Raw genomic sequence first — 15,328 nt, 5'->3', positions numbered from 1 at the left:
TTAGTGGATTAAACCGTAGGCCTTTCACTTCTGGGGACCAGGGTGTGCGTGTCTTCAATCCCTTGGCCACACCTGGAATGAGTCTTGCCAGTCTCAGCAGTGATTTCAGGTAGAAAGCAGACATCTGATTTTATTATGGTGGCTTAACCCTCCCTCACTCCCACCCCAGCAGCCCCACGCCCCCTCCAATCAGCTGCAAAGGCTGCCTGAATTCTGCCCTCCTGGGGGCTTTGCTTTTTTTAATGGTTGGTGACTGTAGCATTCCTCCTGGCGCGCTACGCGCACCGATCTCCCCAGCGTGGCCCCAGCATCCTAATGCCAATGGCTCTGCCTGCTCTGGGTGAATGCTGTTTGGAGTGTGCTAGACGGCCAGCCCTGCCCTGCATTCACTTGGCTTTTTTCTGGAGTCTGCAACAGAAGGGAGCCCTGGCCAAACCAGCCCTCCAGCTGTATGCCACGAGGAGACGGGAATAACTCATGAGATTTTCCACACTCCTTAAAGGGAGAATTTACCCCAGGCAGGTGGTAAGGAGGCTGTTCAGGAAGGCCTCCATGTTCCTCCCCTGTCTATCTACCAGTATATGTGGCTCTCATCAGCATTGAATCCAAGCACCTGCTTGCTACTTCAGAGCATTCCCTGCATGGCCCACTCTCTGCTCTGCTTCCTTTGCTCCATCGTTGCACCCTGTCTCCACCGCAGCACCTCCACACTCCAGCATGGCACCCTTGTCCTGTCACTGCACCCCACCCCCACCCCCGCACAATGCCCTGCTCTGTCCCTGCATCCTCTGCACTGTTCACTGCAAACACCCACTCCTCCTGCATCCTATCACTGCATCCCCTGCTTCGTCACCACACCCAATCCCCCTCCTTAACCACTGCACCCCCTGCCCCATCCTTCTGCTCCCCCTGCTCCAGGACTGCACCTTCCCTGCCCCGCCACTTCAGTGCATCCCACTGATTGCACTGCGCCTTCACGCTCTGACTTTGTAAAGCTCCTTGACGTTGTTGCCTAGGCTGCTCCATCCTGATGAGCCAAGAGACAAATGTTAAGAGACTCCCTGCAAAGGAAAGTGAGTGCAGAGGGGAAGCCATAAGGAATCTTTGGGCAGGCTCCCAGCCGTCTCTCTATGCTGAGCCGTGGGATTACCAGGGCATTCTGGCCCAGGCATGCAGGCTGCTCCTTCCCATTGGCTGGGAAAGCTTCTTAAAAATGGAGAGGTGGTTTCTGCTAGATCAGCACCTCTGATGCTTTGCCGACTTTAAAACATAAGCAGCTGCTGACCCACATCCACAGTGTAAACACCTTGGGGCTCAAGCTGCAAACTGCGCTGCACCCAGGGACTCCCAGCGGAGAGGACTTGAGCAGGGGGGGTCTCTGCAGCAGCTGGGGATCACTGCATGACCCCACCAGCATCAGGTGGTTCAGGAGAGGACAGGAAGCTGTGCAGGATTTTCTGCAATCCAGATTGGAGGGGAGACTTTGCTGTCCAGGAAAAGAAAGCAGGCTGCTGCCAGGCATCTGTCATGGAGCTAACCCCGAAAAACACCATCTAAGCTAGCGTGCCCCTCCAGGAGCCAAACAGCACCACACAGATCAGCCCCCTGGAACTCGGAGGGTGAACAGGCAGCCGCCATCCTGCAAGGTTTGTATCCAGATGCACTTTGACGAGCGTTGATTCATTTGGTAGGTTAGTGGTATGTGCAGGATGTTCTCCTGGTTGATGCTCAGGCTAATGCTGGTCTCGGGGTATAGCCTATTAATAGGTCAGCCTGTGCCAGGGAAAGCTTATCTAATTCTCTTCTGGATGCTCTCCCCATGCACCCTCTCTCCCTCTGTGACGTGGATCTGCCGCTCTTGGAGGCTGGAAGGGTGAACCCTGGCACCACCACCTGGAGCAGGGACCCCACTGAGCTGGGACACTAGAGGAGAATGCTGGCACTAGTGTGTGGATCCCATTGACTCCCAGTGCCAGCGTGCTCGAGTTGTGGATCCCACTTTGTTCAGAGGTTGGGTCTGGGACAGCTCCCTAGTGGTGGGATCCTGCTGTGCGTGGAGGGCAATTCTCAGTGCTAGCCCCGGGGGGAGCCCACCCCGCACACAAAGACTGAGGGTGTGACTCTCACCATTAGTGCACTGTCCTTGCACGTGGTTTTTCTAGCACTGGTGGTGAATCTCACCCTGGCATAACTGAGACATCAGCACTGAGCTACAAAGGTGACGGGTGCTCTGGGGACACCTGAGAATGCAGGTGTGATGCGTTGGGCATTAGCGTTTGGGGCGGAGTCTCTGCCTGCCAATGATCCATCTACTGTAGTGTGTGTTTGAACTGGGAATTGAGTATTTAAAATATCCAAACAAACCTCCCCGGCACTGGAGAAAATAGTAGTGAGCAGTGGTGTGCAAGGCCCAGACACAGTGTACATCAGTGCATACAACCCCCGTAGCAATGATCAGAACAGCCAGTGTATTCGTTGTGAACTTCCGAGCGGGAAACCTACACGCCCCCACACCGGTCTCAGACCCTGGAGTAAATGGCACATCAGACCATGTTTTGCAAATGAGCTGTTGTGTGCCAGAGGGCCAAATCGATGCCCTTGCCTAGAAGCTATTGAACATTTAGAGCGAGGAGACGTGTTGTTTATGAACACTGCCTGTCTGCTTCCCAATAAACCCCAGATCATGGTGCTAGAGCACAGAGGTTTCAACAAGATTGAGAAACGTAAGGGTGAGCTGAGGAAATTAACAGCAGCAATCTGGGGCAGATGTCCATGCGGGTGCGTGCGTTTGGCAGCAGACACTCTTCCAACACAGCTGCATGCATCAGATGATGCCAGTGGTCCAGGTCCAAGACTGATCTGGGAATCTTAGTTCCATTAGAGCACATGCCCTGTAATACAATAGTAACTTGCTTGCTAGTAAGTTGGAGACAGGTTGTGGGCGGAGCGGAGACTGGAGTGTCACTAAATCAACCTGCCGTGGTGCCACTGTTTGAAGTGATCATTTGGAGCAGTAAAAGGTTAGAACTGTTGGTGGTTGACAGTAGAACCCTCACCCCGGGCGGTGAATACTTAGCGTGGAAATGCCTTTCCAACTGCCCGTTCCTACTGCTGTCTGTCACTCATTTGCACTGAGTCAGGGAGACTTGGTTGTAAGGCTCAGATTCTTTTTGGCAGTATGGTCTAGATAAATAAACACAGCACTGGGGGAGTCACAGCTCCTGAGTTCTAATCCTGACTCTGCCGCTGGCTCACTGGGTGGCCTTGGGCGAGTAATTTATCATCTCTGTGCCTGAGTTTTCCCATCTGTAACACACGTGTGTGTGTGTATGGGGATGAATATTAATGGGCTAACGTACATGCAGCACTTTGAACGCTTAAGGTGCTGTATGAGCTCCAAGTCTTATGTCTGGAATGAGTTTCTCAGTGCTGCTTGGCTGCAGGTAGAGAATGCTAGAGCCGGTGTGGGGGAGCTGGAGCCTTCTATAAATGGGTTACAACACCAGGCAGAGCTCGCTGGCCCCTTGCCTGCCCGTTTTCGGAAGCTCACAGCACACGCTGATTCTGCGCACGAGGAGCATTTGGCTAGAACCGTCCAAAGAAGATGCTGCTTAAAACCACCCTCACAGCAAGATCCCACTGTCCATTAATTTCCTGTGCGACAGGTTCCCAACAACTGTTGACTAGGGAGCACTGGGCTAGACCTTGTGGGAGAGGTGCCAGAAATAGCCTTTCCAGCTTTGCTTCAACAGAGCTTGGCTCAAGGCACTTGCCAACAGCAGTGTGTTGTGGTAGGACAACTGACCACGCTTTCCCAGAACAAGGGTCCTCCTGGTGGGGGAAGGGAAACTCTGCTGAGGGCATCTGGGGTCACCAGCCCTGTATGTGCTGAGCCTGGCTCAGAAACTTGATTAGTGACTATTGGCCCAAAGCCAGTGGTGCCTTCTCATGCAAATCTGGCTTACAGTGCATTGTGGGTATAGCAGTGTCCCTTACTATAGGCCCACAGGCAATCTCGCCATTTCGGCTGGTGCGATGCTACATAGTCCTTACTCAAGTGGTGATTGCAGACACCCAGCCCTATTTTTATTTTTAGTTGTGCCATATTGACCTGCTGACAGCCTACACCATAACCTATTTAGTTGTGTAACACCAGCTCCTCACCCCCTGTGGGGAATTAGTAACCTCACAAAACTACTGAGGCTGGTTGGAGCTGGAGCAGGGGAAGACGGGGCTGCTCTCCAAATTGGACTCTTATCCAGTGAAGGTGGTTTACCCTGAATAATGTCATTCTGTACTTCCACCGGAGGCTCTTGAAGCACCTTACAAATATGATCGCTCATAACACCCTTGTGATAAAGGGGCTGAAAGAGACTCTCTGTTATGCACGGAGAGGGGAGATGACTAGCTCAAGGTCACCCACATACAGTCTGCACCAGAGCTGGGGATAGAGCTTAGATCTCCTACTTCCCCGTCCTGTGCCTTGTCAGTGAGAACCTCCTTGGCTCATATGGCACTCCCAGATCACAATGAAGGCTGGGACTTCCCAGGACTGGCTGAGGCAGGGAATGGAGACATCATCACAGAGTGAACTGTCCATCCAATGTACTGCAGCCAGTGGCACTGGAGTGGGGAGAGGCATTTTGGGAGGGGAAACCTGCATTGCCAGGAGAGGAAAGCAGCATGGCAAGCTGTGAGCTAAGCCTGGGGAAATCCACCTGTTCCCTGGAACCTGTCATACCATGTGCTGTCCACGCCCTGGCCAGGAGTGAGAGAGTGCTGTTAGCAGTTATAGCCAAAGCATAGAGTGTGTTCCTGCAGAGACATGGGGTGACCAAGAGAGAGGCTGTGGCCTCCCTGTGCTGATGTTACGTGCTCCCGGGGTCCACCATGCTCAGCATTGAGAAGGGCCCGATGGGCGCCCTGGCACAGACTGCAGAAGTGAGAAAAACAAAGCCAGACGGGCCAGTGGGAGCAAAATTCTTGGCCAGCTTAAGGCTTTTGAGAGAAACTCACAAGACAGCCCCTGCCCCCTCCCTAACTCCCCCTGCCTTTGTTCTGGCCACACCATATAGGTACAGAGCCCTAATCTCTCTGGCATGCAAATACCCTACAGCTCTAGCTTGCACACACCCCTTCAAAAAATCTGTCTCCTCGCCAGCTCAAAAAGAGGGTGCGTGGCGGGGGGTGGTGGTGCGTGTCTGCAGTGTGCTTGCAGAGAGCATGCATGGTGTTATATAGCATGTCTAGGCTCCAACCCAAACCAGAGCCCTGTTGTGCTAGGCACTGTGGAAACACAGCTTGAGAGACAGACCCTGAAGAGCTTCAGCCTAACTAGACAAGGCAGCCAATGAATGGGAGGGGAACCAGGCACAGAGGAGAGGTGAAGGGACAGGCCCAAGGTCACCCAGCAGGTCAGTGGCAAAGAGCTTGGAATAGCTCCAGGTCTCCTGCCTCCCACTCCAGTGCCTTAGCTACTAGCCCATGCTGCAGCTCCGTGTGACGAGGGGGCAGAGGTCAGAGACGGTGGGAGTAAATACTGGCACAAGTGAACTTCAACAGGCAATAGTGGAGCGCCGGGCGGAAGGCTGGAGCTGCCATTGTAACCATGTGTCCTGTATGCTCTTCTCCTCCTGCAGCTCTTGGAGATCTGTGTCTACTGCACGCTCTCCCCCGCCCCCAACTCCCGCTTGGCATTGGGTCCCCTCCCCCAAATTAGGAAATGGGGAGGTCTGAGCCAGAGGAGGGCCAGTCGCCGGCTTCGGTGAAGCCCCCAGATGGTGGCTGGGGCTGGATAGTGCTGCTGGGCTGCTTTGTGATCACTGGCTTCTCCTACGCCTTTCCGAAGGCAGTGAGCGTCTACTTCAAGGAGCTCATGCACGACTTCCACGTGGGCTACAGCGACACAGCTTGGATCTCGTCCATCATGCTGGCCATGCTGTATGGCATGGGTGAGAATGCTAGTGTGAGCCTGGCCCCCTTCCAACAATCCCCCACCTTAGCCCTCCCCCGCTCAAACACATACCCAGCACAGAGTGGACGCTTCCTTTGGTCTTTAACTGTCTCTTTATGCTTCCCAATCCTCCTCTGCACTAAAACCAAATGGGAAGTTGGGGCAGAGTGACCTCTGTCCCCAGCACCCCTCCCAGAAGGGGGATGCGCATGTAATGTTGCTGATTTATGCCCCCATGTCCGCCATGCCTCGGACACCCCCTATGTCTCCGCTGGCACCCTGAAGAGCTCTTTGCCTGCTCATCAGCTCCATTCCTTGGTCAGCCAGAGGGGGGGGGGTCCCACTCTGCCCTTTTGCTGCCCTCACTGAAACGGAGTGTAGCTGTCGCCATGTTACACCGAGTCTCTTCTTGCCCCATGGAAAGAAGAAATCAAAACCAGGTCTCCCTTGTGGCAGTGTGGAGACAGAGCTACTCTGCTGGACCCTAGAGCTGACGCTCGACCTCCAGCGCAGAGCCGATGGTGAGGGAGGGAGCTTTCCTTTGGCCTCAGCATTCTGCATTCACGTGCTGCAGGCGTGTGGAGAAGTCTCTCGGTTGTAGCTGCCCTAACGCCTTCTTTTCTCTGGTTCTCACTCTGGCTGCTCGGCTTCCATTCAGGGCCTGTGAGCAGCATCATGGTGAACCAGTTTGGGTGCCGGCCTGTGATGCTTGTCGGTGGGCTCCTGGCATCTTCCGGTATGATCCTAGCCTCCTTCACCACCAACATTATTGAGCTGTACCTGACGGCTGGCGTGCTGACAGGTGAGAGCCCTACGGAGAGGAAAGCGCTGCAGCTGTGGGAGTGCGCCTGTCGGATCCCAGCAGCTTGAGGCCGGGGGTGGATGACATAGGCAGAGATAGAGACAGAAGGGACATAGATGATGTCTAACTACTATATATGAAGACAGATAGGGGAGGGAGAGAGTGGTGGTGGGGTATAGAGAGGCCTTGTCTGTGCTTCCACTGGATCTGTGTGAGCAAGACACATGCTTAAATGCAGTTCAGGCTTGCAAGCTGCTACCTGAGGGAAACAAGGCAGAGCCAGGAGTTGTGAGGCACACTGGTAGGGATGATGGAGAAATAAAGGGGTCTAAGTCCATGGAAGGATTACATGGCCATAGGGGAGAGAAGTGGAGACTGAGTGAGAAACACACAACTTCATGACATGGTTTCCCCCCCAACACCCTCCTTTGCTCTGGAGAAACAGAGTTTGGATGCTAAGGGAAGAGGATTTTCTCTTTACTGTGGATGTGCTCAGGGAGCTGACGTGGCTGTTGGGAGGACAGCCTGCCATGGCAGCAGCTTTATGGCACTGGCTCTTGAGGCCGGAGGAGGAAAGAGGAGGGGTCTGGGCGGTGACTGAGACTTCTGCCTGCCTCCATCTGGAGCTGCATAGATGGAATCAGAGCTGGCCCAGGGACCTCAGTGTCCAGGACCCTTGTTCTCTGGCTGGCAAAGGCTGAGAGCACTGTGAGGACGATCTGCTCAGAACTCAGTGGCTGGCAGGAGAAACAGCTTAAGGTCTGGCTCATCAATTGATTTAGCAAGATTGGATGGGCTAGAGAGGGAACTCCACCCAGCCGTCTTCATACAGAGGCAGAGTCAGTGGGGCATGAGGTGGGGGGGAACCACTGAGCTCTGAGGGGGCACGTGGGAAGAGACACATGCACTAGGAGAAAGAAGAACCCATAGTAACAGAAAAAAAACCCTGGTCCAGTTAATATTTTCTCTTTGGGATGCAATCTGACAATGGAACAGCCTGAGGTGGGGGTCACAGTGGGACTGATCAAGAGTTTAAAGGGTAATAGCACAAGGAAGGTGATAGTGGAGCAGTCCTGATACAGACTCTCAGGAGAGGCCTGCCAGTTAGAATGGGGTAGCCAAAGGCAGGTGAAAGTGGGCGGGTCCCAGTGCAATGTAAGCTCTTTGGGACTTGTCCCTGCCTCTGCCTATGAGTTTCATACAGTAACTCGTGTGGGAGAGTCTAAGACTCAGGAAGAGAATTGAACTACATGATGGGGTCTGTGGGCTAGGTGTGTGCGTGCAGAATATCTGAGAGGTTTGCATTTGTTGTGGTCCTCTTGTCTCTGTTGTCTCACACCCATTACTGTCTCCATCTCCTCCTTCCCCTACCCCTGCCCACAGGTCTAGGTATGGCTCTGAACTTCCAGCCCTCCCTGATCATGCTGGGCACCTACTTTGACAAACGTAGACCTCTGGCCAATGGGCTTGCTGCAGCTGGGAGCCCTGTTTTCCTCTCTACCCTCTCTCCGCTGGGTCAGGTCTTGCTCGAGAAGTTTGGCTGGCGAGGGGGATTCCTCATCATGGGGGGTTTGCTGCTCAATTGCTGCACCTGTGGAGCAGTCATGAGACCTCTCGAGGCAGGCATGAAGCGGAAGATGGAGAGAGTTCAGGACAAATATGAAGCCAAGGAGATGCTGCCCATTGGGGAAGGGGCAGAGGAGGCCATAAGCACCACTGATGGAGCCAAAAAGTCAAAGAAAACCAAGAAGCAGCAGCAGCCCAGGAAAGGGAAGAAGCTATTGGATTTTTCTATCTTCTCCAACCGGGGATTTGTCATTTACTCCATTGCTAAGTTCATCATGGTCTTGGGTCTCTTTGTGCCCCCCATATTGCTGGTCAACTATGCCAAAGACATAGGAGTGCCAGACACAGAAGCTGCCTTCCTGCTGTCCATCATTGGCTTCATAGACATCTTTGCCCGCCCTTCCTGTGGGATGCTAGCCGGGCTGAAGTGGATGCGTCCCCATGTTGCCTACTTATTAAGCTTTGCTATGCTCTTCAATGGCCTGACAGACATCTGCAGTGCCAGGGCTAACACCTACACGGCACTGGTCATCTTCTGTGTCTTCTTTGGCGTCTCCTATGGCATGGTGGGTGCACTGCAGTTTGAGGTGCTCATGGCCATTGTTGGATCCCAGAAGTTCTCCAGTGCCATTGGGCTGGTCCTGCTCATTGAAGCCATTGCTGTGCTCATTGGGCCACCCTCAGCAGGTATGTTTGTGCTTGAGAGAGCTGTCGGTCACCCAGCTGCCCTTCCGGCCTGACATTGGGACTCTTGACCAACAGGGTAACACTAATGGTTAAGTCCTCTCAAGAATTTGGAGGCATCCAGACATTTTAACTGCATATTTCTAGCTCTAACCTTTGATTGGTGGAATGGTATCCATAGTCATCTAATGGCATCCTAGATATCAGGGCGGGGCGAGGTGGCATCAGTACCTGGCATCTGAAGGGTTCATGAGGCTGCACCTCTTTAATTCCTTGAGGGAGAGGACATCTAAGCAGATTACTGAAGAACTGAAGGGAGTTGAACAGTTCAACTCCTATTTTTAGAGAGGAATGAATGAGGGACTATTTCCTTGCTTCTGTTTGCACAAGTGGGGGGGAAAAGGTACCCCTGCTTTATTATGTGTGTGCGGGTATATACACTTCGCTCTCTCTCTCTTTTTTTTAAATCAGTTTTTCACAAAATATACAAAACACTGAGCTGGTTTTTCATTTCAATTGTCCCTGTAAAAAAATCTGAGTCCAACCCAATACACAACAAAACTGATATAACCGGTGTGCTGAGAGATTCTTTTTGTGAATTCTAGTAGTTTTGCTCATAAAAAATTAGCAGCTATGAGCATTTAGTTAGTGCTACCTATAGTGGGATCTGCCCCCAGCGACCCTTTATCCTGACCAACAGCACCCCCTGCTATTGCTTTGCATGGGTAAGAAGAGAAGGTTATGTTGTTGTTAAAGCCTGGCAAAAACTGCAAAAAGCATTTGTGAACATTAATGTGACTAAAACCAGCAGCTTCTCATTAGTATTCACAGCCCGTCTGCTGTGTTGCTGTGCATATTCATGAGCGTGACTATTTTTGCTTGCAGAAAGCACAAGTCTCATGAACGTTTGGAGCAATACATCCCTGCCAGAACTGTGCACAGGGCTATCTCCAAATCTTTTTTAGAGAGCAGATTCAAAGTCTTTCATTCAATAAGGGAGTGGAGAAGGGGTGTTGGAACAATTTGTACAGTGGGGGTGCGGAGAGCCATTGAACCAAACAGTAAACCCTGGTTATGGTAGAAACCACTTCAAGCCAGCAGGTAGGGCAGCACCCCTAGTTCCAGCATCTATGAAGTGGCAATAATATGTAACTAATAGTGAATAGTTTGTTCCCTTGGGAGGGAGTAGCTTGCATAAAGTGTCTGAAGAACATGACCAGTTCTTGTCAATTAGTGGATAACATGCAAACAGGAAAACAAGGGCAAATTTACTAAATAATTTATTTGCTGAAGTGTCTCTGGTGTATTGTAGGTAAATGCCTACCAGGGCTCAGACTGACACCCCCTTTGCTCCTTTCCTTAAGCCAAAATTTGAACCCATATCTCCAGCCATGACATGGCAGTGCATGAAACACAGCGTGAATGAGCTCCTCTCCATGCTGTGCCAACCATCCCATTTCCATGCTGAATCATAGAAGATTAGGTTTGGAGGAGACCTCAGGAGGTCATCTAGTCCAATCCCCTGCTCAAAGCAGGACCAACACCAACTAAAGCATCCCAGCCACAGGGCTTTGTCAAGCCGGGCCTTAAAAACCTGTAAGGATGGAGATTCCACCACCTCCCTAGGTAACCCATTCCGGTGCTTCACCGCCCTTCTCATAAAATAGTGTTTCCTTATATCCAACCTAGACCTCCCACACTGCAACTTGAGACCATTGCTCCTTGTTCTGTCATCTGCCACCACTGAAAACAGCCAAGCTCCAGCCTCTTTAGAATCCCCGTTCAGGTAGTTGAAGGCTGCTTTTCCCTCCTCACTCTTCTCTTCTCTTCTGCGGACTAAATAAGCCCAGTTCCCTCAGCCTCTCCTCACAAGTCATGTGCCCCAGCCCCCTAATCATTTCCACTGGCCCCCGCTGGACTCTCTCCAATTTGTCCACATCCCGTCTGTAGTGGGGGAACCAAAACTGGATGCAATACTCGCGGTGTGGCCTCACCAGTAACGAATAGAGGGGAATAGTAACTTCCCTCAATCTGCTGGCAATGATCCTACTAATATATGCCATTGGCTTTCTTGGCAACAAGGGCACACTGCTGACTCATATCCAGCTTCTTGTCCATAGTAAACCCTCCACTAGCACATAGGCTCCCAAAATGGGGTCCCCAGCCCTTGGGGAATCCATCCCTTGAGCCAGGGTCAGAATATGCCAGAACAGCATTCCCGCATTTTTGCTGCATGGAGGACATCATTTTGTTCTCCAGATGGCATCCTCCGCACAGCGTGACCTCTCACCCACCATGCATGAGAGCTCAAACTGGCCGGGCTGTTCCAGTCACACCAGACTGATTGGGGTCAGGGACACTTAGTAAGATGCCAAAGCGGTCGTTTGGGAACCACTGCACTACAGCCTCTGAAGGCAAAAGCAAGGGAGATTTAGGTTAGACATTAGGAAAATCTTTCTGTCAGGAAGGTTAAGCACTGGATCAAATTACCTAGGGCGGCTGTGGAATCTGTCACTGGAGGTTTTTAAGAGCAGGTTGGACAAACACCTGTCAGGGATGGTCTAGATAATACTTAGTCCTGCCTCAGAGCAGGGGACTGGACTAGATAACCTCTTGCGGTTCCCTCCAGTCCTACACTATGATTGTGGGGAGGAGAGGACCAGACCTATGGCTTAAGTTGGGTCACTGTGAGAACCCTCACTAACAACAACAGTACCTGGCTCCTCTTCTCTGATCCAAACAGGAACATGCTTAGTTCCCTTCCCAGGGGGAGTAGCAGGCCCAAGCAGGCGGACACTGGCCCACTTCAGGGACAGTTCTGAAATAGATTGTGTGACAGAGGTAATGATTCATGGGGCTTAATGAAGCAGCTGTGGTGGCAGGGGAAGGGGACATTAGCTCAGCATTGCTGGTGGGTCTGTCAGCATCCAGAGCTTGGTGCCATGACAGCCAAAAACGCAAAGGGGGGAGAAATAGGCCTTTATTGAATATTGTGTGCAGCACCGGAGCAGCTCCTTTCAAGGCAGGAACATGGGAGAAATGGCAACAGAAAGAAAAGGGAAGGAGGAGACCATGAGGGGATCTGAACAGCCTGGAGAGGTAGAGATGCTTTGTCTCCTCTCCATTTATGCACAGAGTTTAAGGCCAGAAGGGACAGGTCTAATCTGACCTGTATAACACTGGCCTGAGATCCTCACCCAGTTACCCCTGCACTGCGACCAATAACATATGCTTTAGTCAAACACATCTTCCAGAAAGGCATCCAGTTGTGATTCGAAGAGGGTTACGGTTATTTGGGTAAGTCAATACAGAACGATGGAGAGGGACAAGGACAATAGAGGCATGAGAGAGGGACCTGGGATACTGCAGTAATGAAGCTGGGACCATCTTTATACGTTGAGAGCAGTTTGTTTGTAAAATAGGATAACCAGGGAATAGCTGTCACCGTAACCTTGGCAGAATGGAACTGTGGCTAAGCTTATGTGTTCAGCCTATGCCAAGCAGAACAGAATCTAGCCCATGGTGCCTGGCAGCTGTAGGGGCCTGATGGTGGGGGAAGCTTGAGTCTGTTGGTAAACGTAATTGATCTGACTCAAAGGAGCAGAAGCTGAGTGGGAAGAAAGTAACAGCGTCACTTTGCTTGGCATAACCCTACTTAGCCGCTGCTTGGTCTGCAGGTTCGAGAGGATGAGAGGGCTTGCTGTGTGTTAAGATTTGCTCCCTACTATTCCCTACTCTTTACCCAGCCTGCAGTCACATATAGGGTCCAACCACGCACAAAGGACAATCCTGACTTTTGCAGAGTTATCCCATGAGCCCTAACTGGTGGGACAATTCAAAGACCCCCCCAATATTGGTTTCAAGCATTATGCCACAGCATTGCATGTGATTCCATTGCCTCTTCTGAGTTGTCATACTGTGATGTTGGGAAAATGGACTGGAGCTGTGTCAGACCACATCAGCATGCTGTCACGATTACTTAACACTTACAGAACAAAGGCAAATTAGTAGCTACAAGCAGTGTCACAGACTCACCTCTTGGATCACATCCCATTTGTTTTTCTCAGCCAACACAGAATGGCTTTCTGTTGTATATTGTCCAGGGTTTTGTCAAGTGTAATTTTGAATATCCCAATAAGGCTGGTTCAGTCTCTTTCCTTAGGAAATTATTCCCTAGCCACAGAGAGCTCATTGAGGTGCTGATCTCAGCAACTTCCATGTCATTGGAAAAGACTTGCTGATAGTCTAACACTAATTATTTCTCATTTGACTATCAGGACGCTTGGTGGATGCATTCAAGAACTATGCAATCATCTTCTACCTAGCTGGCTCAGAGGTTGTACTCTCCTCTCTCTTCCTGGCCATGGCCACCTACTGCTGCCTGAATCAGAAGAAGAAGACACCCCAGCCAGAGAAGACCCCTTCGGTAGGGGGTGGCAGTGATACCGAAGAGGCAGAGTCAGATGTGCAGGAAGTGGAGGATCACGCTGCTGACAACCACCACCTGTCCCACAGCACCAACACTGCTGTCGTCATGACCAGTGATGTGGTGAACCACGTAGCAGAGGACCATAGTGCAGATGGGGTTGAGCAGCCTGCGGATGAGGGGGCAGTGCCAGTCCCAGGTGAATGCAACTCTGGCCAGACAGTGGAGAGAGAGAGATTTTAGCAAGTGAAAAGCCAGGACTAAGAGCCAGTGCTAAAGTGTGTGACTGGCCTGGTTTGGAGACAAGTATATAGGGGAGGGAATATGGGTTGAAGGGGGAGAGTGTGCTGGGGAAGAAGCTGTTGGGTGGGTGGGTGCGGGGGGAGCTGCAAGGAATTTTTCTATATATAATGTCTGTGTAACGGTATACTGCAAGTACACTGATGTATTCAACACAGGCCCAAAGACACTGAAAACCAGCCTCCCCTACAAACTGTCCCTGGGAAATATTTTTAAACAGCAGCAGAGGCAGCCAGAGAACTTTACTTTTACCTCTGCACTATCACCCTAAGAGAGAGTTAGGGGCTCTCTATGATCATATCTGCTACTATTTACTCAGTCTTCAATGCCTTTCCTAATCTGCCACGGCTGTCAGGACAGACCCCACTTCATAGACTGCAGAAGAGGCCACACTATGAACCTGGCTGGAGGGAGGTTGGTTTAGGCTGTCATGGAAGCAGCTGATGTTGTAGGGAAAAAACAGCTAGAGGGCAGCTACAGGAATTGCCATATTTCATGTCAATCTCTCTGACCTGGCCTCCAACCACAACCAATGCCTTAGAGAAAGGTAGGGCCTTCCCCTTCCTAGGCAATACTAAAAATGAGGGGAAGGGACTTCAGTCTGACCCCAGCTTGAGATTATCTGAGGGGGTGGCAGGCCAAAAGCAAGGTGGTTGTGATGCTTCATGGGCAAGAAGGAGGAATTGGGGGGAAAGCTCTAGTTAAGGGCACAAAGCAAGGAAACAGTCCAACTAACTGCCATTAGCTAACAACTGCCCTGACACTAAGTCTTACAGATAGGAATACTAGCAAGGCCCCTTCCCCGCAGGCTGAATCTGCAAGGCGAGAATAGATGACATGTGAGGGGAACAACGCTGAGCAGGAAGAGTTTCTCTTTAGGGCCCAGGTAAAAGACATGCCATGTCCCGAGGGATTATCCATGTGGCAGCAATGGTACAAGCAATGGGGGTTGGGGGTGGGGGGGTGTGCGCGCGCGCGCGTGCGCACTAAAAGAAAACCCCTTATGTAAAGGAATCAATGTTCAGGCAGAAGAACAAGCAGCAGCCAGAGGATGCAATGAATGAGGGGGTTTGAGCACGTAGTAAATCAGGCTTAAGAGATGGATTTCTGGATTCTAAGAGAACAACCTTCCCTCGCATGCTTAAACCACACTTAATCTGCTTTAGAACTGGTCTACTATGACACTCCTAGCCAAAGCCCTTCCTTCCAGTTTCCTGAATTACTTCACCTCGAACACCCCGTGCCAACACCTCAAGGGACCTATTACAACACCAAGGGATCAGAAGCCAGAGGGCTGTACGGCAGGGATCGCAAGGGCTGCAGAACAGGCATTTCACTTCAGGTCACTGGCTTGAATATGAACTAGGGAGTAGTCATAAGAGACATTACTGATAGCCCAGCTAAACTGAATTTGGTGGGGGGAGAGAGAGAGAGGGTCACACTCCAGTTGCTACTACACAAGTGGTATTGATTTGCTGCAATAAGGATAGTTTTCAAAGTGAGACAAGACCTCAATGAGCCAGGGGGCTTGCAACCAAGATGTGGCCCCTCCATCCAGGACTCAGCTGAGACAGAGGGGGTGGAGGTGGGGGAGCAA

At 51.4% G+C, this 15,328-nt stretch overlaps 1 protein-coding gene across 1 annotated transcript; it reads left to right on the top strand.

The window, feature by feature from the left end:
* The first annotated feature begins 1,312 nt into the window (after positions 1-1,312).
* SLC16A8 (solute carrier family 16 member 8) lies at positions 1,313-13,674 on the top strand. The gene is made up of 5 exons (XM_039487708.1): positions 1,313-1,646; positions 5,640-5,951; positions 6,612-6,755; positions 8,139-9,008; positions 13,283-13,674. Exons 2-5 carry the CDS (start codon positions 5,723-5,725, stop codon positions 13,672-13,674), a joined length of 1,635 nt encoding a protein of 544 aa, XP_039343642.1. The 5' UTR covers positions 1,313-1,646; positions 5,640-5,722.
* Positions 13,675-15,328: the final 1,654 nt, after the last annotated feature.

Source organism: Mauremys reevesii, linkage group 1 (genome assembly GCF_016161935.1).
Source record: "Mauremys reevesii isolate NIE-2019 linkage group 1, ASM1616193v1, whole genome shotgun sequence".
Lineage (NCBI taxonomy): Eukaryota > Metazoa > Chordata > Testudines > Geoemydidae > Mauremys > Mauremys reevesii.
This window is presented reverse-complemented; position numbering and strand designations above follow the sequence as displayed.